This window comes from Olea europaea, chromosome 5 (assembly GCF_002742605.1).
Source record: "Olea europaea var. sylvestris chromosome 5, O_europaea_v1, whole genome shotgun sequence".
Lineage (NCBI taxonomy): Eukaryota > Viridiplantae > Streptophyta > Magnoliopsida > Lamiales > Oleaceae > Olea > Olea europaea.
The window spans coordinates 10362561-10389271 of record NC_036241.1 but is presented as its reverse complement, the minus strand read 5'-3'; the positions used below and the strand labels follow the sequence as shown (position 1 = coordinate 10389271).

The following is a 26711-nucleotide window of genomic DNA, read 5'->3' as shown; positions in this document are numbered from 1 at the left end:
TTCTGGTGGGGTGCGTGTATGGGATGTTTGAGTGATTATGTCATAGTTTTAATTCTCGATTTTAAGAAATAGATTCTAATAGAACTAAATTAAACAGCCAATGTGGTCCATTTTGATTCAATCCTAAGAGCACCAAATAAATAAATGTCCACATCTAATCAAACATACTATCCTAGAACAATAATTCAGTTGTCTATTGTCTGGGAAAAATTATAAGTTGATGAAAATGAGTAATGGTTAAATGATCAATAATTATCGATTTACAAAATATGCAGTTAGAATAAGTGCCTAATTCCTAATAAACCAAGCTTATACTCCCCCAGTAAAAGAGTAAAAACTCAATATACAAACAAAATAAAATAAACTTCACCAATAAGAGTAGTAGTAGCACCACTACCATCAATAGTATCCCATGGCCATGGCTGAGAGCAATAGCAGTAGCACCATTGCCATCAATAGCAATGAATCATCATCTTCACCAATAACTGAAATAGCCCAGGATCATATTTTCTCAATTTTGTTCCTACCCATCGAATCGATTCTTTGTTTTGCCATGACTTGCAGGAAATTGAAGTTTTTGGCATATTCTGATTCTCTATGGGAATCTGTATGCAGAAGGGAATCTATATATGGTTTAGTGACTGTGTGAAAGGGGACAAAACTACGAGGGACACCGGGGGTATGAATCAATCAGGTTCACTAATCTGTATTGTGGTGTTTGTGAGGTCTTGTTCGGCCAAGTCCTCACCGCCACTGAAAACCAAATCCCACGACCTGTCACCGCCGTAGAAGCTTCCATACCCCCTTACAGCAACCAAGTGCCACCCACCCCTTACCGTGACCATGGTGAGAAAGAAAACTAGGACTCAAAGAGGAAGAAAAGCAAAAGACGGCGTCGAGGGATGATATGGTTCTGGCCCTAACTGAGAGGTTCTTGCTTTTATTAATATTCGGTCATGTCCGGTCCGATCCGATCCACTTTATGGGCTGTGAAATAAAATTTTGACTAGGAGATTTTACGTGCAACAAAGAGAATTTTTCCGTAACACTAAACCCTGTTTGATCTCCATTATTTTTAAAATACATTTTTTACTCTCTTCTTTTAAATCATATATTTTTTAGTAAAATAATATTATACGCAAATTCAAATATTTTCCTTATTTTTTAGCCACACAATCTCCATCAATTTATGATATGCATCATTGAATTAAAATGTGGCTCAATCAAGCTTTGTATGAATGGTACAAAAACTTAAATTCCCAAATAAAAGAGACAATCAACCAAAGTCTTAAATTTTCAAATCCAGCAAAGTAAAAGAGAGAAGAGATCGATAAAAAAAAAAATTAATTCCCAAATAAAATCATAAATAAAATCAAACAAGAAAATCAATTGGTTACTTAATCTAATCGCTTGAAATTGTGAATAAAAAAGTCCACTGCAACATTTTTTATCCGTTGCAAAAAAATTATTTTTCTTGTAGCGATTTTTTCCTCCAACTATAGAATTTTTAGCAACAAATATTTTTTTATCGCAAAAAGTAGACCATATTGCATCGCAAGCACTTTGTTGCAAGAAATAAATGTTTGTCGCCATAAGTTTCCCACCAAAAATATTTTGGTGCCTTGCTTCCCTCATATTTTTGGCGATATTCTTTATTATTTGTCGCAACTTATCACATTTTACGATAACTTTTTGTCGCCTTATTTTTTTTAATACTTTTTTTTCATAACAATTTTCGCGACAAGCTTTAAAAATGTGTCGCATTAAGTCACTTATTGTGACAACTTTTTGTATGTCGCAAAAAATCTTATCGTGAAATCACAGTTTTGTTGTAGTGATTGGTGTGATTCTCTACTGCCTTATGTCTATGGATATGGTAATTTTTGAATTTGATTTCAATAATTAATTGTACAAATTTGTTTTTAGGAAACTTGATTTCTAGAATTACCATAGAATTGAATTTGTGCTTAACATTATATCTTCCGATTAAAGAGTTACATTTAATGTCTTTAATTGAGTAAAAACATATGAATTGATGATGTTGAATGACGCAAACCAGTTGGGGGAATTCTGACACTTCACTTTCATATACATTGATTTAATTTCATTACGTAAACTTGGATTTCATTCAAACTGTAAAATCATTACAAATTTTAAGAGAACCATCACCTTTTGGACCTTTGGATTATTTTCCATCTCCCTGTGTGGATACGACACCCCAAAGCTGTATTATAATTACCGCATTATACTTTGGGCGTAATCAAATTTTGGTACCGTTGTCGTGGAGGCGGTACGAATAATCAAGGGATTGACCGAAAAGGGAGATATCGTTCCTTTCTTTTCATTTCCATTTGATTTAATTTTATTATTATTTTTTTAGTGTCATTTTTATTTTGTCTTCACACATTTTCTTTGGTTTTCGTATTTGATGAGCAAGGATCAAGGCGATCGAGGGAGTTCTATCGAAGCACCTTTTATAGTGTTTGAATCTCGATATAACCCTTATTTTACTACTGCATCAGTTGCCACGAACACCTCAACACATAACACAATGCTTGATAGTGAGCACGGTGATGCGCCTTATAGGACTTACATGATTATCTGCACCCACGCGCACATCCGCACCATCATGCATAATATTTTCGTTGAATATGCCACGTATGGAACTAAAATCGAGAATGATTCAACTTCTTCCCACTTTTCATGGACTTGACAGTGAAAATTCATACGTGTATATTAGGAAATTTGAGGAGGTGGTTGCAACCTTCCACAATCAACATGGTACAATGGATGCAGTCAGGTTAAAATTTTTCCCGTTTTCAAATTAAGAAAGAGCAAAGACCTGGCTATATTCGTTGAGACCACATTCAATTAGTACATGGGCTGAAATGACGCAAGAATTCTTTAATAAATACTTTCCCCACCATAAGACTAGCGCCCTTAAGAAACAAATCTCATCTTTCACTTAAAAGTATAGTGAGACCCTATATTAGGCTTGGAAAAAATTTAAAGAACTACAGGCGCTCTACCCCTACCATAGTTATGAGAGCTGGCGTATAGCGAGTTACTTTTATAAGAGATTAACACCTAGGGAGCGTCAATTCGTACAGATGATGTGTAAAGGTGACTTCGCGCAAAAAGATCTAGATGAGGCCATATAGTATTAAGATGACCTTGTTGAGAAAGCTCATACTTGGACTGGACCTAGCCCCACTGATAGTACCAATAGGTCATGACCCACGGGAAACCTCTCTAGTACAGGTATCTATCAACTTAGGAAAGAAAATAGTGTTAAAGCCAAAGTAGAAGCCCTCACTAAAGAACTTGAAACCTTGCGTGCTAAAGTTCTAAATCTGCACAAACTGTTTCCCGTGTTGAATCTTTAGGACCTTGTTTTGTGTGCGGTGGAGTAGATCACCTAGCCTAAGAGTGCACCACTTTGATTGAGATGGGAGGGATTTTATGAGGAACATTGTAATGCCTTAGGCACATATGGGAAGCCCTATCTCTTTCCTCTGGGACCAATGTCTTAGCTGTAGGAGAACGTGGGAAATTTCCAACACAGGCTCAACGAAATCATAAGGGACAACACATGGCTCAAACCTCAGGTTCGGGAAAAAGCAACCTTAAGGAAGTGAACGCCGTTACCACTCGATCTGGAAAGGTTATGAACCAACTTCCTTATCTAGGAAAAATGAAATGGAGTTTAGTGAGTCTGAAGAAAGTAGCCCTAGTGATGAGGTAGTAGGAAATCCATCAAGAGTACCTTTTCCTCAAGCCCTTAAGCTTATCCCGAAATCAGTCAATCAACACAGTGAGATCCTAGAACACCTTAGGCAAGTAAAAATCAATCTACCACTCTTGCATATAATTTCACAAGTTCTTACATATGCTAAAGTTCTTAAGGACTTGTGCACTGTGAAAAAGAGACAAATTGTCAAGAAGACTGCCTTCTTGACCGAACACGTTAGTGTTGTGATTGAACAAAGAATTCCATCGAAATATAAGAACCCTGGCTGTCCAACTATTTCTTGCACATCATGAACCATGAGTTTGCACAAGCTCTCCTTGATCTAGGAGCCAGTGTTAATCTTATGCCCCATTCCATATACTTGTTGTTAGGTGTAGGTGAAATTAAACTCACTTCTGTGGTTCTACAACTAGCTGATAGGTCCACTATAAGACCTAGGGGAATAGTTGAAGATGTGTTGGTTCAAATTGATAAATTTTACTACCCCGTTGATTTATAGGTCTTGGATGTGAAGGTTGATGTGAATGTTGATTCTAAAATTCTCATTAGTCTTGGTAGATCTTTCCTTGCCACAGTTAACGCTCTTATAAATTGTAGGAATTGTCTAATGAAACTATCATTTGGGAATATGACCCTAGACATCAACACCTTTCACATCATGAAGCAACCTGAGGAGGATGACAAGTGTCATCAAACATTCATGATTGATGCACTCGTTCAGAAGGAAGTACCTGCGATTATTGGCCCCGACCCTTTAAACTCTTTCCTTTTGAATTCTGAAATTTTGATAGGATATGATGATGGTGACTATGCTAATATTTGTGCTGTTTTTGATGATTTGCAGGATTATGGAGCATCACCGGTGTTTATCTCCAATGAGCTTGGTGCAATGCAAGGAAGATTAACAATGCCCTAGCTAGATGCGAGCTAAAGAAAGTAATATTGGGTTGAGTCAACGACAATAAACAAAGGCGCTGCTTGGAAGGCAACCCAAGGAGAGTTCGTTCCCTTCTCTTTCTTTTCTTATTTTTATATTTCTTTAGGCTTATTCTCATCACATGCATTATTCATTGCATTTTAGTTTATTTTCATTTTCTGCATCATCCTTTTCAGTGAGTACTTTCAGGCTTCTTATACTTCAGCTTATATTGATTCACTTCGATATTCATGTGAAATCTTTCCTTTTTTTCTTTTGACGGACATATTTTTGCATTGATGATAATGCAATATTTAGTTGGGAAAGGATACATTTTGTTGTAAATTGCATAGTAAATTGTGTAATCATGCAATGCTGAAATTTTTTTGCTTGGACTTTTGATTTGCTACATGTCTAACCCCTAGTAGCACAAAAATATGCCACTAGGAGTTGATTGTGTTTATGAGAATTTGGATATCAGGACATTTGCTAAATTTCTTTTTGTGCACACACGCCTTATGGTAAGATGGTATTTTAACACATGTAGTTAGAGAAATCACCTGCTTGAGCTTTCTCATGAGAGAATTGATGAAGATTGAGAGCTACATACACTAAAAATGGTAATAAGTGTTCATTGATTGTGAGATGTGGAAACTCCTTCTAAGAATAACATTACACGATCTGTGGTAAGATGGTGAATTATACCTGGAAAATGATAACAGTCAATTTAGGATTGAATTTGAGCTTTCAGACTAGTTTTTCTTTTCATAATCCCCTAGTATCCACTTTGAGCCAATACACATACATATCGTTTCTTTTAACGTGCCTAAGTTATTCATACCTTTTCACATTGGAATAAAGCCTATAAACATTTCTTTTCTACCTTTAGTGCTTCCAAGTGTATAATGGGTATGAAATGATCATGTGAGAAGAAAAGTAACAGTGAAAGGTAATAAAATTGTTAAGTGCTCAGGTGAAGCGAGAAGAAATGAAAAAAAGAGAAATTTAAATAAAAAAAAGTGATGAAAAAAAGAAAAAGAAAAAAAGAAAGTAAATTGTTGTTGGGAATTGAAAGCTTGAGAATGCATTGATATAAGGATTGATATGTTGAAATACTTGTTGAGATGCCTATCTAGATACTTGAAAGTCCTTAAATTTGTCCTACCCTACTCTTCATATAACCCAACTTAACCCTTTTTACACCCTTTGCATTGACTGTTTTGATCTCAAATCGATTTGTGGTAAGAAGTTGATGAATTCTCAATTGGTAGTATGCCTATCATGTGATTAATGTTCGCTTGTTGCTTGTTCATAAATGTTTAAGCCTCTATGTTTTGAGTGTACATATTTTCCAGCTCCAAAGAGAGAAACCCCGCACTAAACACTTTGATACCCATGAGTTGTGGGGCTGGACCTTTAGCTCGAGACACACTTAATGTTGCATGTGTTAGGGTTGGTGGTAAGATGGCTATGATTTGATACATACTCACACAATTTGTAAGTGCTTTTGATGTCCTGATGATCATGACATGGTTAATCTCTTGTGGTGTTGAGTTTGAAAAAGGCATGGGCTATGATTAAACTAGGACTTAACAATTTGAATTGAAGCATGACCCACTCATTCAATTGTTTTGTTTTGCATTAAAAATTGCTAGGTACTAGTAATAAGCAAGTTGGGGGTGTGATAATATCACAAATTGTTAAGTAATTCATTCATTTATAATTGTATTTGCATGATTTATTGATGCTAAATATACTAGGTACCCTTATATTTTGATTTAGGTCGCAAATGAATGAATATGACGAAAATTAGAAGAAAGGAGCGAAAAAGGACCAAAGTGGAAGAAAATGAAAGTTTAGGGACTAAAGTGCAAATCCTCTACACTTGTGCTTAACCTTATGATGAAGATTCGAAAGTGTTAGGGGTCAAGAGGATGAGGAAAGAGGTCAAAGGGATGAAATATCGTCAAAGTAATGGCCAATCAAAGAAGTTACGCACCAATTTTCAGCCTCATATTGGGACCCTTTTTGACATACCAAACAATTAAGTTAGAAGATGACATCTGAAGAAAAGTTGTAGCTGTTTGAATTAGCTTTCAAAAGCAACTTGAATCACCTCAATCGGACAGTGGGAGGGGAAGTTACAGCCAAAATACTAAAATCTGTCCGGCGGAAAGATATTTATACTATGTGTACGCATAGGCCTGCAGGAGACGCCTCCAGACCCATTCTTTTCACCTTGGTGCTCAAGAAACTCCATGGAAAACTAAGGAATTTGGTGAAGCTACGAAGGAACTCAATCGGTTTTGGTGATTTCGACATCCTTCAATTCATGTAATTCAGTTTTTCATTGTTAAACAATTTTAGAATCAGATTTCTATGTTTTGAATGAGTTTTGACATTAGTTTAACATTTATTAGAATTTTCATAGACTCAGTCGCGCTTTTTCTATCGAATATTCGAAATATTTATTGAATTGCAATTTCAATTATTTAAAATTATTGGTGTGACTCTCTACTGCCTTATGCCTATGTATATAGTCGTTTTTTAATCAGATTTCAATAATTAATTGTGTGAATTTGTTTTTAGGAAACTTGATTTCTAGAATTGCCATAGAATTGAATTTGAGCTTAACGTTATATCTTCCAATTAAAGAGTTACATTTAATGTCTTTAATTGAGTAAAAACATATGAATTGATGATGTTGAATGACACAAACCAGTTGGGGGAATTTCAACACTTCATTTTCCATATACATTGATTTAATTTCACTACGTAAACTTTGATTTCATTCAAACCGTAAAATTTTAAGAGAACCATCACCTTTTGGACTTTTGGATTATTTTCCATTTCTCTGTGGATACGACACCCCAAAACTATACTACAATTACTGCGTTATACTTTGGGCATAATCAGGAGGAGTTGGTTCGAGAGCTGAACCTTGCGGCTCGTGCACGACACGGCGAAAAATGAGCCAAAACTTGCCAAAAATCAATGGTTTGGCGAATTGTTTTTAATCGAACATCTATGGGTGTAGTTGCCTGCTTTTGGTATCTAGCTGCCTGAAAGTATAGGCAACATCAAGTAGGTAGCAGGCTACAGCCTACAACTGCCTACCTTTCAAGCAACTTCAGGCAGCCATGCAGGTAGCAGGCTTCAGCTACTTGCATCCTGCTTTCTGTGACATGGGCCATTTTGGCTGGCCACCATGTCATTTTGGCTGGCCACACGGGCCAACTCAAGCTCGGGCTGTCGTTCAAAAATTGGTCTTGGCCTGAGCTGGCTCAAAGTTTTTCACGAGTTGCTTGAGATAAAAAGCATCTAGATGATGACACGTGGTGTGCATCGGGGTGCAACTAGAACTCACATGTCACATGTGCCACAACTGAAAAAAATTGCAAAATATTTTGCCGGCATTTGAGGACGTGTAGGGGAGGGGCCATTTACAATTTAAAAATTACCTTTTGCTTCCTGAAATATTCTGAATTTTTTTAGTACATAAATATTATAATTTTCAGATTATTAAGTATTTTTAGATATTTAAAGTTTAAAATGTATTTTATAAATATGTAAAACTTATTTTCTGGATTAACTAAAATCTGATAATTTTAAATTAAAATTTAGAATATTTATTTAAGGATTCCATTAGTAGGGTAATTTTCAAAATGCTCCCTTTTTTTAAGTAGAAAAATACTTTAAGAGTATTTTAGACACGTCGTTATTTAAAAATTTTGAAAATTGTATTTAAGTCGAACAAATACCTTTTGAGTTCAAAATTTTTCTGATTTTAGTAATATTTGTTCCCACATTATTTTGTGGTGTTGATCTTGATGTGATTGTGTGATCCATTATAACAAGTTCCCATTTTTCGTGCTTAACCCGATGTAGCTACATGTATGTATACTTTTAACATTTGGAGAGAGAATACTAAAAGACTACTGGTATAGAATGTATCGAAAAATTACACGCTTATTTAAAATAATAAATGGATGTACATTATTTTAATAGATGACGTGAAGTGTATAGAAGGATTACGTATGCTATATTACGGGACATAGTTTTTAGTGATAAGTAGAATAGAAGCATTTTGATGTCACTTTCCATTTGTTGGGACAATATTGCAAGATTATGTTTATAAAACGCATACTAATCAAACTTATAGGATGCGTTTTATTTTTCTATTATATTTGAAACTACTTTGAAAAATAACTAATTTGTGATGATACATGTCATAATTAGATAAATATACATGTTTATGCTCTTATGGCATATTATAAAATTGCCTATTGAATATATGATGTCTATTAATTTATGGATTATCATAAATGCTAAGGTGGGTAGAATTAGTCGTATTCTTCCTTATGGATTAGTATTGAATGATAGTTCATTAATTGGAAAATTTAGATAAAATCTCATCTAAAACTATTTGGTCCACAAATCGAGTGGGAGTTCTCCTATTGAAAGAATTAATGTAATACTCACAAAGAAATATTTGGTCCACCAAAAAAATTTGAAATGTTTCAAATTTGGAATCCGACCAACAATGTGTCACACATAATTATATTCGCTCGTAAAATACAATTTATATCTTTTTGTCTCTAAATTACTTTGCAACATTTAAGTCAATGTTGCATATTCCTGAAGAATCTACAAAGTGATAATATTTTATGGTTACCTTTACGGGAGCGTTCCACCTATCAATACATTTGACAAACTTTTTGACAAATAATTTGAACTCTTAAATTTATAAAAATCTAATGGTCTCAATTAATTATATTAAGATCCTTAAAAATTTATATTCCATATCCAAACGTACTTACCTTTTAAAATCACCAATAATCATTTTTCCCTCCAAAAAATCACACGAAAATCTTAGCAAAAGGCTTTTTATTCATCTCCTCATCGACAGACTTTACCCACCATCTTCGGTAGAACCATCGGCGATTGGCATCTCCCAAAAAAAAAAAAAAAATTTGTTTGTGAAATTGACATCAATGGGGGATTAGGTTGAAGATTCACAGCCTAAAATATGGGCAAGGATTGTAATTACATTTTAAATCTCCTCTTCAATTTTAAACTTCGTTCAATCTCTCTTTCAACTTGAGGATTCATGTAATTGATTCAAGTTCAAATACTCCTCAATTTGACGTCTTGTTCAATTGCACCTCAATTTGATATCTTGTTAATTATTATTATTATTATTTTTTTGTGCAGAATATCCGACTACTTTTCTTTGCAGATAACAAGAAAATCCTTTTCTTCAAATTTTCAAATACTAATGCTGATGCTTCCCAAAAGGAAGTGAATACTTATAATAAGGAGAATTCTCAATTTGTGCCATCGGATCCCAATGGTTCAATCAAAACCGAAAATTTCCAAATACTCATGTTGATATTTCCGAAAACGAATTGGATATTTGTAATGAGAGTTCTCAAATCGTGCTATCGAATCCCAATGTTTCAATTACAAACTAATGAAAGAAGGATGAGAAATCTGCCAAAAAAAATAATAATAATAATAAATAAATTAATAAAAATTCACATTGTTTAAAACGGTTCAAATCAAATATTGAGTTGGCTTTATGTGTGCTCGTCTAACCAAAAAAGATAAACTACCTTTACAATAACAATAAAATTACAAAGCATAGCCTCGACATGCATATTAGTTTCATCAGCATTCACATAAATATGATGTTAAATATAAGATCACTACGCATATTCTACAAAATCATCTACATTAGTGAACATCGAGTTCGAGTACAAATGCAATACATGTACACAATTTTAATTAACAAATAAGCAAAAAACAGTCATCAACATTTGCATGATTTAAAACTTTTCATAATTCTCTGAACATCTCAGGCAAAAGGTTGTTCTCTGAGTATCCGAGTTCTTCGAAAGACGCCACGTCAAAACCGGCTGTCGAATTGGAACATTCTTCAGTGAAGTCGATGATTCTATAGGAGTTCTCAAAATCCTCTCACTTCCGAGCCTAAGCTGCAAAAATCAATTCAGAGAAATGATATATGACTGATAACCATAAAAAAAAAGAAAAGGGAAATGCTTCTCCAACAAGATGCCACAATGAACAAAAAGAAGAGAAATAAAGTAGTTCCTAAGAACATGAACAAAGACTCTTGATTCCTTAGAACTGAAAGCTACTATCGTTGCAAACTGTCAATAAACCAAGATTTAATCAACATGTAGACAAACAATTCTACGTTGGGTTCAACTGAAAGGGTAGTTATACAGTTTGAAGAAACATTACAAATAGATTAATGCAAGAGTTTTCCTACTCTCAATCAAGAATTATCCCTCCAACTTAATCCTACTATCAATCACTCAGGCTAATTCCTTTATTTTCATGCGTATTTGTTTCTTATCAGATTGAAAATCATTCTCAACTGAAATTGCCTGCACATTTCTCAAAGGGCCTTCACTTTTTAAGGATTTTGGCATAATTGATGGAGGCTAATAGATTTTTATAAATTTAAGAGTTCACATTATTTGGCAAATGTATTGGTAAATGGAACGCTCCCCTTAATTTATTCTGGAAAGATAAAACAGCAGTTTTAATTAAGCTGAGATATTAATTTATGCCACAGAGCAGAAGCGCACACACAATAAACACAGAATAGCATGAATACTATTGAATTATTGTTACAGAAACTGTTAACTCACTTGTTGAAGCGTAAATCTTAACAATTCTTAAATAAAATGAATCCCTTTCCTGATGCAATTCGTAGATGGAATACCCAAAACAATTCATTGCGGAAAATTCACATTTGGATCTGGAAATTATTGATGAAATGTCAAACAAATGTTTTGCATGAAATTCATAGGTGTCAAATTGAATGTCACCTGATGTAACTCATGCACTTGAATCTGGATCATAGACAGAAAGGCCATCAATTTCGACATAGGGAATATCAGCAATGGTTGGCCAGTAGTCTCCTTTGTATTTCAAACACCTTTTCTTAAGAAGTGTGCAGCCTCCAATCAAAAGGCTAGAAAGCTTGTCAACCCGGTCTTCCATAGGCAATGCAACAAGCTTTGGGCATTTGTCAATGACTAAATGCCTTCTGATAGAGTTTTCAGATTCGGCAGCTCATGCAACTCCAACTTAGACAGAGATGGAGGAAGCACGTAATGTCCTTCATTAGTGAAGGACCCCAGCTCTGGATTTCCACCAAAGAGGAAATGACGAAGAGAAGTGAGTTTCTGTAGGTCCAACTCCACCAGGGGCTTTAGGTTCCCGCAATGCCTGATTGAAAGTTGGAATAGAATTGGGGGAACATTTCCTTGTGGAAAGAGCTCTGTTAATGATGGACAATAACCCACCACCAGGTACACAAGAGACAAGCAGTTCCATCTGATCAGGTAAGGACTTTAGATGTTGACAACCATATATATGTAGACTTCTCAAATTTGGGGTAGGCAAACCTCCATGGGGAAACAACTCCAGACCATCACAAGAATATATATATATAGGCGAGTGAGACATGAGTAACTGTAGCCATGTCCTAGTAAATTTGTCATGTTCAAATTCACCCAGCCATTAATAATTAGATCTTTAAGTGTGGTGCTGCAATTCTGAAGCGACGACATCATCTTCAATGATGGACAATTGTCTATAACCAGCACGTCAAGACGAGCTATTATATTAGGGAACAACTCCAGAGCTCCACAACTCCATATCAGAAGATTCCTAAGATGAGGAAGAACATCAATCTCTTGAAGAGACAATAGCTGAGGACAACTTTCAATAGACATTTGTTGTAGGTTGACTAGGCATTGCTCAGTGTTATCACTTGGCCAGAGAGTCACAAGGTCATCACAATCAATAACTTCACAATTTTCAAGTGTAAAAGGAAACTGCACGAATGCTTTGAAAAATGAAGTTAATCCAAAAATTCTAGTCAATCTTAATTGGGTTAAAGATTCCAAATGGTGCACATGATTTAGGACCACCCCCCTTACACTTTGTACTTCTAATTCACGAAGGGATAGCTGTAAGATATTTGAAAGGCTGACCAATTTGGGACATCTTCTTATGTAAAATTTACATAGCTGAGGAAATTCGATAACACCGACTTCTTGAGCTACTGCAAGCCATTCCTCCCAATTTGGCATGTCCCCAAACATCAGACTGCTAAGCAATGGAAAAGGTAATTCTCCATGGCCTCTACTCCCATAAAATTCAGCTCCGATCACTTTTACTTGATCCATGCCTCGAATGCTCAATTCTCTTAGCATAGGTAGCTTCCCTAATGGAGGCAAAGATGTGCAATTTTTACAAAAATCGAAGCTTATCTTTGCCAAATTAAAGAATCCTGAATCTCCAATCCAATTAGAGAATTTTGCATCCCCGTAATGGTCAATTTCAAGTCTTGATAAGTTTTCATGGGGCTTTAATGCATTAAGCACATCCAATTCAAGAGTTTTATCCCGGGAACCATCAAAGTCTTTGCTCCATGCCAACCTTATTTCCTTAAGGCCTGTCTTATCCATTAGCCTCGCATCCATTGCTTCTTGAACATTCACAACATTTTGCAATTCCTCAATCAAAATATCACCTTGTAGAACTGACAGATTGCCCAAGTCCTTTAACCTCATTCCGCTGCTTTTACTTACAATCATCTTAGATAATGTTCGTAAACTAGTTAGTTGAGCAATTCCCTAAGGCATCTCATGTAAATTAGTAGTACCAGAAATGTCAAGATGGCAAAGATTAACAAGATTTTCCATCCTTGTGGGTAATTTGACAAGTATGAAACAACCTCTTAAAATCAAAACCCGTAAGTTTATAAGGTTACTCACAAATTCAGGCAACCACTTCAGTGAAGTTTCAGCTAGTCCTAGGTATCTTAAATGTCTCAAATCACCAACAGTATTTGGCAATTCATATATTGAATAACCATTTAACAATAGCACTCATAAGCAGAGCAAATTTGGTAATAGGTGAAGCAAAATTCTTTAGGATATAAAGAACTCTTGATAATCCACCTTCTTCACAATGGGTAGTGGCAAAAAAGTTCTTAATCTTTGACCATCCTTGAGAAAATTAAATCTATGGTATGATTCATGGCCACAACGGATGAATGACAAGTGACGTACCTTTTCAGAAATCTTGGTGGGAGAATTTTCATTTAGCACATCGTCTATCCTCAAACATTTATCACCAGCAACAAACAAAGCTAGATCATTAACGAGGTCATGCATCACTAAGAGTGAAGAATTGGCAATCGATTATTGGAAGAATGATGTAGCCAATAGTTCATCAAAATATTGACTGCCTACTTCTTTCTTTGATTCCTGCACAAAACCTTCCGCCATCCAAAGGTTTGCTAACTCCAGCTTGTCAAACTCATAGTCCTTAGGAAAGAGTGCACAGTAAGCAAAACATCTTTTCAACTGAGGAGGAAGGTATTGGTAACTCAATTTTAGAGCTGAAAGAATTTCGCTCTTCTCATCAGCCATCCAGATCTTACTTTCCAACACCTCTTCCCATTCTTTTGGACCTTTCGTACGTAGAAGCCCCTGAAGGGCCTTTACTGCCAGTGGCAAGTTCTTACATCTTCTCACCACAGACTTACAATTATCTCTTAAATCTAGATTTGCATCAATATTTTTGCCTCCAAATGCTTGTTGAACTAATAGTGACACAGCGTCGTCCTCAGATAACTCAGTCACATGATATGCTGGAATATGAGACATGATTTTGGCTACCCCCTCTTGTCTAGTTGTAATGATGATTTTGCTTCCAGATTTTCCAGAAAGGAAAGGACGGCGTAGGATATCCCAATCTCCATAATTTTCATTCCAAATATCATCTAAAACTACTAGGAATTTCTTGTTTGAAAGATTTTCCTTTAGTGTGACCTGAAGCATGTTAAAGTTTCTATAGTCACTCTTTCCAGAAGAAACCGACTCAAGAATGCATTTTGTTACCTTAAAAGCATTAAAATTATCTTTAACGCAGACCCATGCCTTGAGATCAAACTTATGCTTTAATCTTTCATCATTGTACACTAGCTGCACAAGAGTTGTTTGCCAACACCTCCCATGCCCACAATTGGAATAACAGATACTGGACTATCATTTGATTCAATACCCAATAAGATTTCGAGTATTTTCTCTTTGTCCTCTTCTCTTCCATGAGATGCAGGACGAATTAAAAAAATAGAAAGAAGAAGCAAGAAAGAGGGGAGAATCGGAGAGAATGGGGAGAGAAAACGGAGAAGAAGCAGAAATTCATGGGGGAGAGGGGAGGGGAGAGCCATAGGCAACAAACCACCAAAATATTCTTCAATTCATCAAAACTAATGAAAAGGTTTAAATAGTAAAGACTAAAACCCTAAGTAGAATGGACTTGGGCCAACACAAGCCCAATTACATAAATAAAATTTAAAACATAAATAAAACCCAACTAAAAATAAATAAAAAGTAGATGTCCTCATCAACTCTCTCGGGGTGGGAGAAAAACTCAACCCTGTCGAGTTGATAGATAGTATAGGCTGCAGTCAATCTGATACTCCAAATGAGTCAAATCAAGCCACGGCAGACGATCTTTCTGACAAACCAAGTAACGAAATTCCATGATTGATAGTATTGAAAACTGTAGCTTATTCCCAATAATATGATCTGACCAAGGGGGCGATCTTTCCTTCTAACCAAGTACTGATACTGGACTCCAAATAACCAATACTCATGCACCTCATCTTCAAGATTTTCACATGATTGTATATAATGAGGAGCATAAGAAGCACGTCAATCTACCCAACAAACAAGATAGTATTGAATCTTGTCATCATTGGTCAATACAACACGTTCATCTAAAATAACATCAATTTTATCTTTGTGTGCTGTGATAGATGGTATTGAAGTAGAAATATCAACATAGTCAAGCTGGGGGTCCATAAAGCTAAGTAGAAATAGATCATCAAAGGAAGTAAAACAGAGTTTGTAAGTAATGAAGTCCTCAATATTAAAAGCAAAGTGGTAGCCAAAATGTGATGAAAGGGCAATGACATGTGCATTTGAATAAACATGCTTTAACATTTTTAAAGGATAAGCATTACAAGCTTGCAATATAACATAATCCCCAATATTAAATTCAAAATATCGTTTATGCGAATCAGCCTGAAGTTTATATAATGCATTACTTGCGTTATGTTGTTTATTGATCTCAATATGCAATTTATGAAAATGTGATACAACTACCTCAACTGACATAAACACACTAGCATGTGGGTACATGGGAATAAGATCTAAAGGTTTCCTAGGTTCACAACCATGAATAACTTTAAAGGAATTTAGACCTAAAGACCAGTTCACAGGATTATTATATGTAATTTGAACAGTTGGAGGAATCAAGTCCCAATTCTCAAGATTTTTCTAAACTAGAGACTTGAATAAATTGCTAGGACAATGGTTAACGACTTCATTTTGACCATCAGCCTGTGGTTGGTCTGCAGTGAAGAATTTCGATTTAGTGCTAACCATAGGCAATTGGGTTCTATAAAAATGACTAGGGAAATCATGGGATACAGAATATGGAGTCCCAAAAAGAGCTTGGATGCCACCTAAGGAGGTGTCCTCACTATCATCATCAAAATCTTCAAGTTTAGGGTCATATGCTAGATCTTCTAACGACTCTTCTATTGCATTCTTTCGTTCTTCTATGAATAAGGCTCGGTTAGGACATTTGGAAGAGATGTGGCCAAAATCCTTACAGCTGATGCATAGCAAGTGAGAAGTATTTGGAGTTTCAAAAATTATACCCTTATTTTCCAAAATTGGAGGAACACTAGACGGAGGAGGTCCTAGAAGGGACTTAACAAGAGGAAGTGGAGCCAATGAAACCAAAGGATGATTGTTGTTACGCTTTCTACATGAAGAAGATGACCTTGGGCTATCACGACCTTTACAGCTGATACATAGCAAGTGAGAAGTCTTTGGAGTTTCAAAAATTATACCCTTATTTTCCAGAATTGGAGGAACATTAGATGGGGGAGGTCCTAGAAGAGACTTACCAGGAGGAAGTGGAGCCAATGAAACCGAAGGATGATTGTCATTACGCTTTCTACATGAAGAAGATGACCTTGGGCTATCACGACCTTTACACTTATTTTTCCAAAGGGAAGAACACTAGACTGGGAAGGCTCTATGATAGACTTATGATGAGATGACACTAATGAGATGGGTAAATGATAGTGATCACGCTTTTCATATGCAGTACTAATAAGTAACTCGTAGTCCCAAGCTGAAGAGTAAGCTTGATCAAGAGTAGTGATGCCTCGAAAGAAAAGCTCACGCCTAAGTTCATCTCGTAGACCTTGTATAAACCTACTTAAAGCCAGGGCCTCATCCTCAACGACATGACATTTCACTCGAAATTCCTCAAATTGAGCAATGTACTCAGTTACTAGCCGATTCTTTTGTGTAAGGGTGTTCCATTGGGTAAAAATTTCATGATCTAAGCAACCATCGAAAGTAGGAATATCTAAGTCAATGTCTCTAAAGAAACGCTCCTTACGACAAAGAAGAGAATGAGTACCATAATGACCATGGCCTTGTTCTCGCTCACGAACCTGATCCCTATTCCTACGATCGCGTAAAAAATATTCTTGATCACTTTGTTCACGATGATATTGTTTATTATGAGATGCTTTAGAATTAGTGTCAATCAAACGAGGGGTTCGCTTAAAATTTCTCAACTTAGCAGCTAGGGTCTTTCCCTCCTCACGAGTAGCAGTTATATCTTATTGGACAGTCAATAGGTTAGTAGCAAGTTACGCTAATTGTCTAGTGAGTGCATCAAATTGGGATGGATCCATGGTCAATGTATTGGAAATAGAGACAACAAGACGATCACTACGCAACTACATGCAATGTAATACCAGCTAAATGATGTGCTATGATGAGATCAATAAACAATACGTGCAAGCAATGAAAAATAACATGTACCAATTTTTTTAATTTAATTTTAAATATTATGATTAATTAAATCCAAAAACGAGCTAATACTGCTGGTACATGTAAAATGACAAAGCAAGGGTCAATACACTAGTCAAACTCTCCAATCAATTTAAGTGGAGAACAATAGAAGTCAATTTGGTCACTGGTGTCAATTCGATTAATGGTTTCGATCAAGTGGGGTTTAAGGCTAAAATTATCACGATAACAGCAACACAAGATTTTAATTGACACAATTTTAAAAATGAAGCAGTAGTACAAACCAATACAAAATAGAGATCAATGACTCCCTGTTGTTTAGTTTTGATTATTTGTATGCCGATTGATCTGAATTGCTGACTTATGAGCCCCAACTATGCTTCTGTTCTTCCCTTCGTGTCCAATGGTTTTAGCCCTTGTTGACTGTAACTTGTGTTGGTTCTGGTGTGGACGTAAAACCGTGTGTGGTGACTGTGGCTTTTAGATTATTGAGCTGGACGAGGAAATATATGAGTGTGGTAATTGTGGTAGAAGTGTATGATCGTGGGTTGGTGGTGGTGGCCTATGGCGATGAAGCAGTAGTTCTCTGGATGCCTGGGTACAATAGATAATGAAGTGGTGGTGTGATGGTGATTAGAGGCAGCAGCGACAAGAGAGTGGCTGTGAGAGAGGAATCGGGTGAAACTGTGGGGTATTTGATGTTAATGGATTAGTTATAATCGGGTTTGGTTGGATATTTGGGATTGGACCAGATGGGAAGGGGCTTGGATCCTGTTATAGAGATAGGCCAGCTGGGGTTAGTGTTTGGGGAGTGGGTTTGAATTGGATTAAATGTGAGTAAGTTTTAACTGGGATTGGGAGTAATTTGGGCCACTAGTTTGTGGCCCAAAGTCTTAATAAGAGAAATGGGCTCGAGGATAATAATTATATGTGGATATATGGATTATTATAGGGTTGGGTTAACGTAAAGTGAGCTGATCTTGTATGTAGGCTGAATGTAAGTAGGGTTTGATTATTAGGGATGAAATTTATGAAACAGCACACTTAGCAGCAGCAAACGCCTAAATTTCTAAAACTGATTTTATTTATTTATTTATTTATTTGGTGGGAACTGCAGAAAATGATAAATAAATAAAAAATGAAATTTCGGGTGTGAACAGTACCCGTGAACAATAACTTTTTTTTTTGTGAAACTGCTAAAAAATCTAAATAAAAAAAACTAAAATTTCGGGTGTGAACAGTACTCGTAAACAGTGACTCTTTTTTTCCCCTAATCAACTAGAAAGAAAACAAGAAATTTTTTTGTGCTGTTCCACAAGTTTTTGGGAATATGATATAGAAGAAACTTTTGGATTGTGATGAAAAATTACCCTAATTTTGGCTCTGATACCAAATTTGATGCAGGACGAATTAAAAAAAATAGAAAGAATAAGCAAGAAAGATGAGAGAACCGGAGAGAATGGGGGGAGAAACCGGAAAAGAAGCAAAAATTCATGGGGGAGAGGAAGGAGAAGCCATAGGCAACAAATCACCAAAATATTCTTCAATTCATCAAAGTTAATGAAATTATATCGCAATTAGATTTAAATAGTAAAGACTAAAACCCTAAATAGAATGGACTTGGGCCAACACAAGCCCAATTACATAAATAAAATCTAAAACATAAATAAAATCCAACTAAAAATAAATAAAAAGTAGATGTCCTCATCACCATGAACTTCAGATTCTACCACAAGTGAAGTCATTTGCAATCTTTCTCCAGTTCCATAGTGCCTCCCCCTCATATTCTCCACCAAACTTAGAATCTTAATATGATTTAATAGACCTTCCAATTGGCTACTAATCTCCTTTAGTTTGGAGGAAAACTTCAGATCAGACATGAAATGAGCGAAAGAAAGACTAGGACAACATGTGGGGATAAGCTTCTGTACCTTACTGGTGCTGCCCTTATTTTCCTTCAATTTGCGCAGTGAAGCTTTAGTGTTCAACTCATCCACTAAGTCATCAAGATCATAAGCCAAATCTTCCAGATCATTCAGCCACTGATTCACAGCTCTGTTTGTTGTTTGCTTGTTTTCCGCATCAGTAAGCACAGCCTCGATCATCAACAATTTTCTGTGCTAGTCTTTTAGCTAGGCATCGATACCTACACGACACAGAAATTTTAGAAGCTCGCGCGAGGCCAGCTTCTCAAGCAAAACCATGAGAAATGCACCTAGAAAAACTTCGACTATAGCCATTGTTAACTTTTTTTTTTTTTCTTGACAACAGGAAGCAATAGATGAGAGAGATGAGCGCAAGAGGTTGACTTGTAATATATCAAAGTCTACTATTGTGGGTGAGTAATCCAATTGGGAAATACATGAAATTGACCCAAATAAGAGAGGTCATTTTCCAAAATGGCTCTTGACTTTTCCAAACATTTGGACCTAGCTAAAATACCCTTAAACAAATATTAAAAATAACCTATTTCATAATAAAAATCTTTTATCTAAGTCCTTAGGAAATGAACAAGTAATTTTTCTAAAAATTTGAAAGAATTATTAATGAATATTTATAAAATGAAAAAACTCAAATATAAGAGAGGACCATATGATATAAAAAAGGCTGTTAAAAATAAAAAAGAAATTAAGATTGAAAAAGAAATTGATAAGATAGGATATCAAGAACAATTATATGCATCACAAGAAATATTAAAATGTTTCAAAGAAAACTTATTAGAAAATTTTGATAAAAGAATTGTAAGATCAATAATCATAAAAGATATACAAGATATCATAGATAAATTAGAAAAAATGAAGAAAAATATCTCAAAATACGATATACTTTTTAGAACAGACAAAAAAATGATAACAGATATTGATATTATAAATTCTCAGACACTACTAGACTTTGAAGAATTACTTAAAAATTTATGAGAAGACCAATAAAAAAATAGATTACTACAAGCATACAAAAAATTAGTTTTTAACCTTACCTTAAGATTTTATACACGCTTAATAACAAATAGATTAACTAAAACAAAAATAAAAGAATTTTTAGATTATTAGATTTTTGATTATTAGATTTTTGATCACTCATAGTAGCACCCATCCTGTTGGTATCAGAGCCAGAGAGATCATGAGAAAATATATAAATATAAATTACCTAAAAGATATTGAAAATAAATAAAATTAATCATTGAAAAGATAAAGAAAGACCCAAAAGTTTATGATTTTAGAAATTAAACTTATAAAAATAGACTAAGGTATCAGGTAAAACGTAGTTCTAATATAGAAGGTTATATAGAAGAAGATAATATAGCTGGAACATATAGTAAAGACATAAAAGAAGTATTAGAAATTTTTAGAGTAATTAAAAATCTACCTTTAGAACTAAAAGAAAAAATAATTAAAAAGATATTATTTGAAGAATATAAGCAATATATATATATATATATATATATATATATATATATTAGAAGAAATCCAGAGTGAATAGATTTCATAGTAATTTGAAAATAATAATAATAATAATATTTTATTATGAAAATCATAAAAATAAATAATTATTATCAATGTATTGAAGAAAAAGGATGTTATATATTTTTCAACCCTATTCCTAATAAATTAAAAATAATAACATTATATGTAACTAGGAATTTATCTAGAGAAATAAAAAAACAAATATTACATAAATTAATTGTAGGATTTATCAAAGATAGACGTACATATGAAATAATTATCGAAGTATTTGAAAATGAATTATATCATAGAGAAATATTTGAATCATCATAAAAATAAAATGGAAGAAACTAAAAATATTTTGGAAAGAAAGTTAAGAAGAATAAGATTAATAAATAATAAAATTTTAGATGAATTATTAATACCTAGAGATATGACTAAAACTCAAGAAAAACAAATATTAAAATTAAAACAAGAAAGGTATAAAGAAAAAGCAAGATATTATGAAAAATTAAAAGAACTAACAAATATTGAAGTTATAAAACAAAAGTATGATAAAATGATAAGAGATTGTAAAAATGCTGAGTATATAGTATTTTATTATTGTCAATCAAAAAATCGATAAAAGAAAATGTCAATCAGTGAACATATGAAAGAATTAAAACATTTAATAAGAACATTAATAAATGATGTACAAGAAATAAAGAATGAAATAAAAGAAGCAAGAAATTATATAAATATATTGAAACTTGAAGTTAGAAAATTAAAAGAAAATGCAAAAAATAATAATAGAATCGATAAAAAATTTATAGAAAAAAAAAATAACCAAAATAGGGAAAAATATATATTGAAAGGAAAAATATAATAATAAAAACAGGAAGCATGGATGATGAGTTTAGAAAAAATATATTACCTAAAATATTAGAAGAAGATGAATCTAGAGAAAAAATGTTAGGTAAACAAAAAATTGAAGAAAGTCAAGACAAAGAAAATGAGTGAAGAATTAGATCTACTTATAGATAATTTTGATCATTTAAACTTAGAAAGTATAAATGATGAATACCAAATCTTGATGAATACTGGACGAAGACATAATCACATAGGTACCTCTAAACAAAAATCAATAGATCCAGATGAAATTTATGCTCCAATGTATAATAAACCATATAGACAATTTTATGATAAAATAAGATAAAAACAATCATCTAAAGGAAATCAATATAGTAATAGATTCGAATTAAATAATAATTATGATAAACCTGTTAACCATGGAGGAACAAAATTAGACTTGGATTGCAAAATAGACACGAAGAAAGCCTTAATAATTTGGGCAGACTCAATGATATTATTCTTTTTATTTAATAAAGATGATATATGGGAAAATACTGAAAGGAGAATAGATTTTTTAATTGCATATTTTGAAGGAAATGTTAGAAATTGGTGGGAAGGAATTAGTAGTGATACAAAATCATTAATAAAAAGAAATGTAAAAACAGAAATAATAAAGTCAGATAAACTAGGAATAGAAAGATTAGTAGAATATATTACAGATGAATTCTTAGGAGAAAATTGGTTAAGAAATTATGAAGAAGAAGCATTACGAGAAAAAGATAATGCAAGAGTTAAATTAATTAATTTAACAATTTGTGATATATGTAAAATTAAATAATATACTTGTAAATTCAAGGATTACTATTATACTCAATTTTATAGTAATGAGAATCAAGAAATATATCAAGATATGTATTACAATAAATTACCAGGATCATGGGGAATATATTTTAAAATAGAATTTGAAAAATATATTAAAGAAAATATAGGAATACCTAGAACATTAGGATCAAGAATAAAATTCTTGTTTGAAAGACTTGCATATATATGTCAACAAAGACAATTTTTGAAAAAATCAGGAAAATTAACTAGAATATGTTTTGAAGATATGAAAAAACCTACAAGATGGGGATGTAATTCTGAAAAAAAGAAATAAAAGAAATTATAAAAATAGAAAGTTTAAAAAATATAGAAACTTTAAGAAAAAATATATAAAACCTGGAAGGAAATGTTATAAAAGAAAAAATAATATACAGAAAAATAAACCTTATAAAAAAGATAAAAAAAATGTAAGTATTGGAATTGTGGAGAAATATGCCATATAAGTCCTGATTGCACAAAGAAAAAGGTGAGAATATTACCAAAAAATTATTTTGAAATAGAAAGTGAATTAAGTGAAATATCTGATATTGAACGTTATTATAATCAGGAAATATTTATAAGTGAAGCAGATTCAGAAGATAATGGATCAGAATCTGAAAAGAGATATTGAAGAAATAGAAAATAATAACATACAAATCCAAAAGTATGAGGAAATAGAAGGTTATGGATTAAAAGTAACTTTTGATAATAATAAATTTAAGAAAATACAAAAGTTATCCTTAGATTTGAAAATAGGAAAATGGGAAATTTTAGATAGAATATGGAGAAAAGAAGAGAATGAATAGGAATAAATGAATACCATAAGATTGAAAAAATAATAGATGTCAAGACAACTCAAGGATCACATAAAATAAACATTTTAACAAAAAGTACAGTATCAGAATTATTATAAAAAATAAGTAAAAAACATAGTGAAAAGATCTAATATGTTTGTTTAGCAGGAATACAAATAATGTTTAAATCTTTATTTAGGGAAGGAATAGATTCACCATTAACTGTAAATTTACATGATGGAAGAATTATAAATCTTGAAGATGGTCATTTAGGAACTATAGAAGGAAATTTAGTATATCAAAAGTTAATATTTACTTGTTACTCAAAATATTGTGTCTCATTGAAAGATAAAAACTTTAATGAAGTTTTAGGATTACATTTCAAATTACATAGAAATGATATAATGGAACCAGGAGATCAAACTATGACAATAGAATATAGGGCATTATATATATTTACTAATTCTAATTATGGGAATATTTATTCTAATAAACCATACATAGAAATTCATAAGGAACCATACATAGAAATTCATAAGGAATGTAAGGATATTAGTAAAATAGTGGAACCAAACAAACAAATAAATCTTATTCCAGAAGAATATGAATTTAATATAACTAAAAATAAGCCTGAAATAACAGAGTTAAGAAAAGAAGAATATTATAAAATAACATTTCATAATGGAAGGTTGATAAAGAAATCAAAAAGTCTTAGACTACCTAATAAAAAGGAATATTTAGGAGAAACTAGTGGTATAAAAGAAATAAAACCTCGTGGAAATATTGGAAATATGAAAATAGAAGGAAAATATTTTAATGGTAGAAGGTATATAAAAGGACCAAATATATTGAAAGATACAGGAGCTGGTGAATGTGATATAGCTGCAACTAAAAATGAAGGATTAATGACTTACAAGATAGAACCATGTGAATATAGAAATTTTGATGGACAATTATATATTACAGAATTAAAGGTAAAAGTACCAATAAAAATAGGTGGGATTGATCTCTTAGTACCATATTATTTGGATGAAAGTATGGATATTGAACCTCATATATTATTAGGAATGAGTTTCTTAAATAGATTAGAAGATTATAGTATAAAAAGAGAAGGGTTATATGTAACTCATAAAGGACAAACTACATTATGTAAAATAGGAAGTGGATGAATAATCAAATAAGTTTTCCATTAGCAGTATATATACAAGTTACTATAGTAGAAACAAATATAACAACTTGTGCCTTAATTGATACAGGAAGAGATAAAACCATTTTTAAAAATTTCTTAATAAAATCATGGAATAAAAATAATAAAATAAAAATAACAGGAGTGACTGGAAAAAGCACTCAAATAATTGATAGTGCTGAAAAAGTTAATATAATACTTGGTAGTAAACAAGTTATAATAAATAAAGTATATAATTATAATAAATTAGAATGTAATATATTATTAGGAAATGATTTTATCTAACAATTTCAATATTATAAACAAAATAATTACATGATAATGTTACAAATACCTTATGCACATCTATTAAAAATACTAAGAGAATTTAGACCTTACAGAGTTCAGTCAGCACAGCGTGGTGATAAATGGGAAAAACGACCAATAGTATAAGATGAACTAAAAAATAAAATACTATCATATAAAAAGATCCTAAAAACAGAAATAGAGATAAGTATGGAAAAAATCATAGAACAATTAGAAAAAATTTATGGAGAAAATCCATTATTATTTTGAAAACCATATCATCCTAAAGCTAAAATAGAATTAACAGAAAATGTTATAATAAGAGTTAGACCAATGATATATACCTTACAGGATATGCAAGAATTTAAAATTCAAATAAAAGAACTATTAGAACAAAAGTTAATTAGGCCTATTAATGGACCTCATAGTAGTCCAGCTTTTGTAGTTATGAAACATTCTGAGCAGATTAGAGGAAAAGCTAGAATGGTAATAAACTATAAGGAATTAAATAAATATACTAAATTTGATGGTTACTTTTTACCAAATAAAGAAGTCCTAATAAACTTTGCAAAAGGAAAACAATATTATTCCAAATTTGATTGTAAATTAAGATTTTGGCAAATCAAAATGGAAGAAGACAATATACAATATACAGCTTTTAGTACACCTCAAGGAAAATATGAATGGTTAGTTATGCAATTTGGTTTAAAAAATGTACCTCAAATATTTCAAAAGAAAATGGATAATTTATTCAAAAAGTTTAGTGATTTTCTTATTGTTTATATAGATGATATACTAATATGTTCTAATAATAAAAAAACACATAGGAATCATTTATTACAATTTATAAATGAATGCAAAAATGAAGGAATTGTACTTTCTAAAAGAAATCTATAATAGAGAAACACGAAATAGATTTTCTGGGATTATCAATAGATAGAAAATGAATAAAATTACAGACTCATATATCTAAAAAGATAGAAAGCTTTCCAGATGAATTAAAATCTAAAAAACAAATACAAAAATTTTTAGGACATTTAAACTATGCTGAAGGATTTATTGAAAATCTCTCAAAAAAGAGACATAAGATACAAATTCTATTTAGGAAAAGAAATACTAAAGGTTGGAACAAAGAACATACTGAAATTGTTAAATCATTAAAAGAAGAATGTAAAAATTTACCAAAATTAAGGTTACCAGATAAAAAAGATAATCTAATTGTTAATACTGATACCTTGGATAAATATTAGGCAGCTATATTAAAAACAGATTTAAATGAAATATGCAAATATTCAAGTGGAACTTTTAGCCAAGCAGAAATAAATTATACTACCCATAAAAAAGAATTGTTAGCAATTATTAGAGGAATAAAAAAATTTTCCTTATTCATTTTATCTAAAAAATTTATTATTAAAACTGATAATTCTCAAGTTGCAAGACTTATTAGAAATAAGTTACCTATGGAACCTCAATATAGAAGGTTACACAGTTGGCAAGCATACTTATCATTCTACAATTTTGATATTATTCATATTAAAGGAATAAATAACTATCTTGCAAATTTTTTGAGCAGGAATATCGAATTTGGAGATGGATAATATCAAAAATTCATTAATAGACGTCAACAGACGAATGAAATTGCTCGTGGAAGAATCAGAAGATATGAAAATTGGAATTGAGCAATTCGA

General features: G+C 32.6%; 3 protein-coding genes across 3 annotated transcripts; all 3 read right to left on the bottom strand.

The window, feature by feature from the left end:
• Nucleotides 1-10430: 10430 nt before the first annotated feature.
• Nucleotides 10431-13320, bottom strand: LOC111394599 (putative disease resistance RPP13-like protein 1). Its single transcript, XM_023020500.1, has 2 exons — nucleotides 11528-13320; nucleotides 10431-10663 (listed from the first exon to the last, which is right to left on the bottom strand). Exon 1 carries the CDS (start codon nucleotides 13304-13306, stop codon nucleotides 12089-12091), a length of 1218 nt encoding a protein of 405 aa, XP_022876268.1. The 5' UTR covers nucleotides 13307-13320; the 3' UTR covers nucleotides 10431-10663; nucleotides 11528-12088.
• Nucleotides 13321-13794: 474 nt separating this feature from the next.
• On the bottom strand, nucleotides 13795-15925 carry LOC111394223 (putative disease resistance RPP13-like protein 1). Its single transcript, XM_023019984.1, has 3 exons — nucleotides 15890-15925; nucleotides 15446-15808; nucleotides 13795-14761 (listed from the first exon to the last, which is right to left on the bottom strand). The coding sequence occupies exons 1-3, from the start codon at nucleotides 15923-15925 to the stop codon at nucleotides 13916-13918; spliced, it is 1245 nt and encodes a 414-aa protein (XP_022875752.1). The 3' UTR covers nucleotides 13795-13915.
• A 3154-nt stretch (nucleotides 15926-19079) lies between these two features.
• On the bottom strand, nucleotides 19080-19744 carry LOC111394953 (putative disease resistance RPP13-like protein 1). Its single transcript, XM_023020990.1, has one exon. It carries the CDS (start codon nucleotides 19726-19728, stop codon nucleotides 19279-19281), a length of 450 nt encoding a protein of 149 aa, XP_022876758.1. The 5' UTR covers nucleotides 19729-19744; the 3' UTR covers nucleotides 19080-19278.
• Between the last annotated feature and the right edge of the window lie 6967 nt (nucleotides 19745-26711).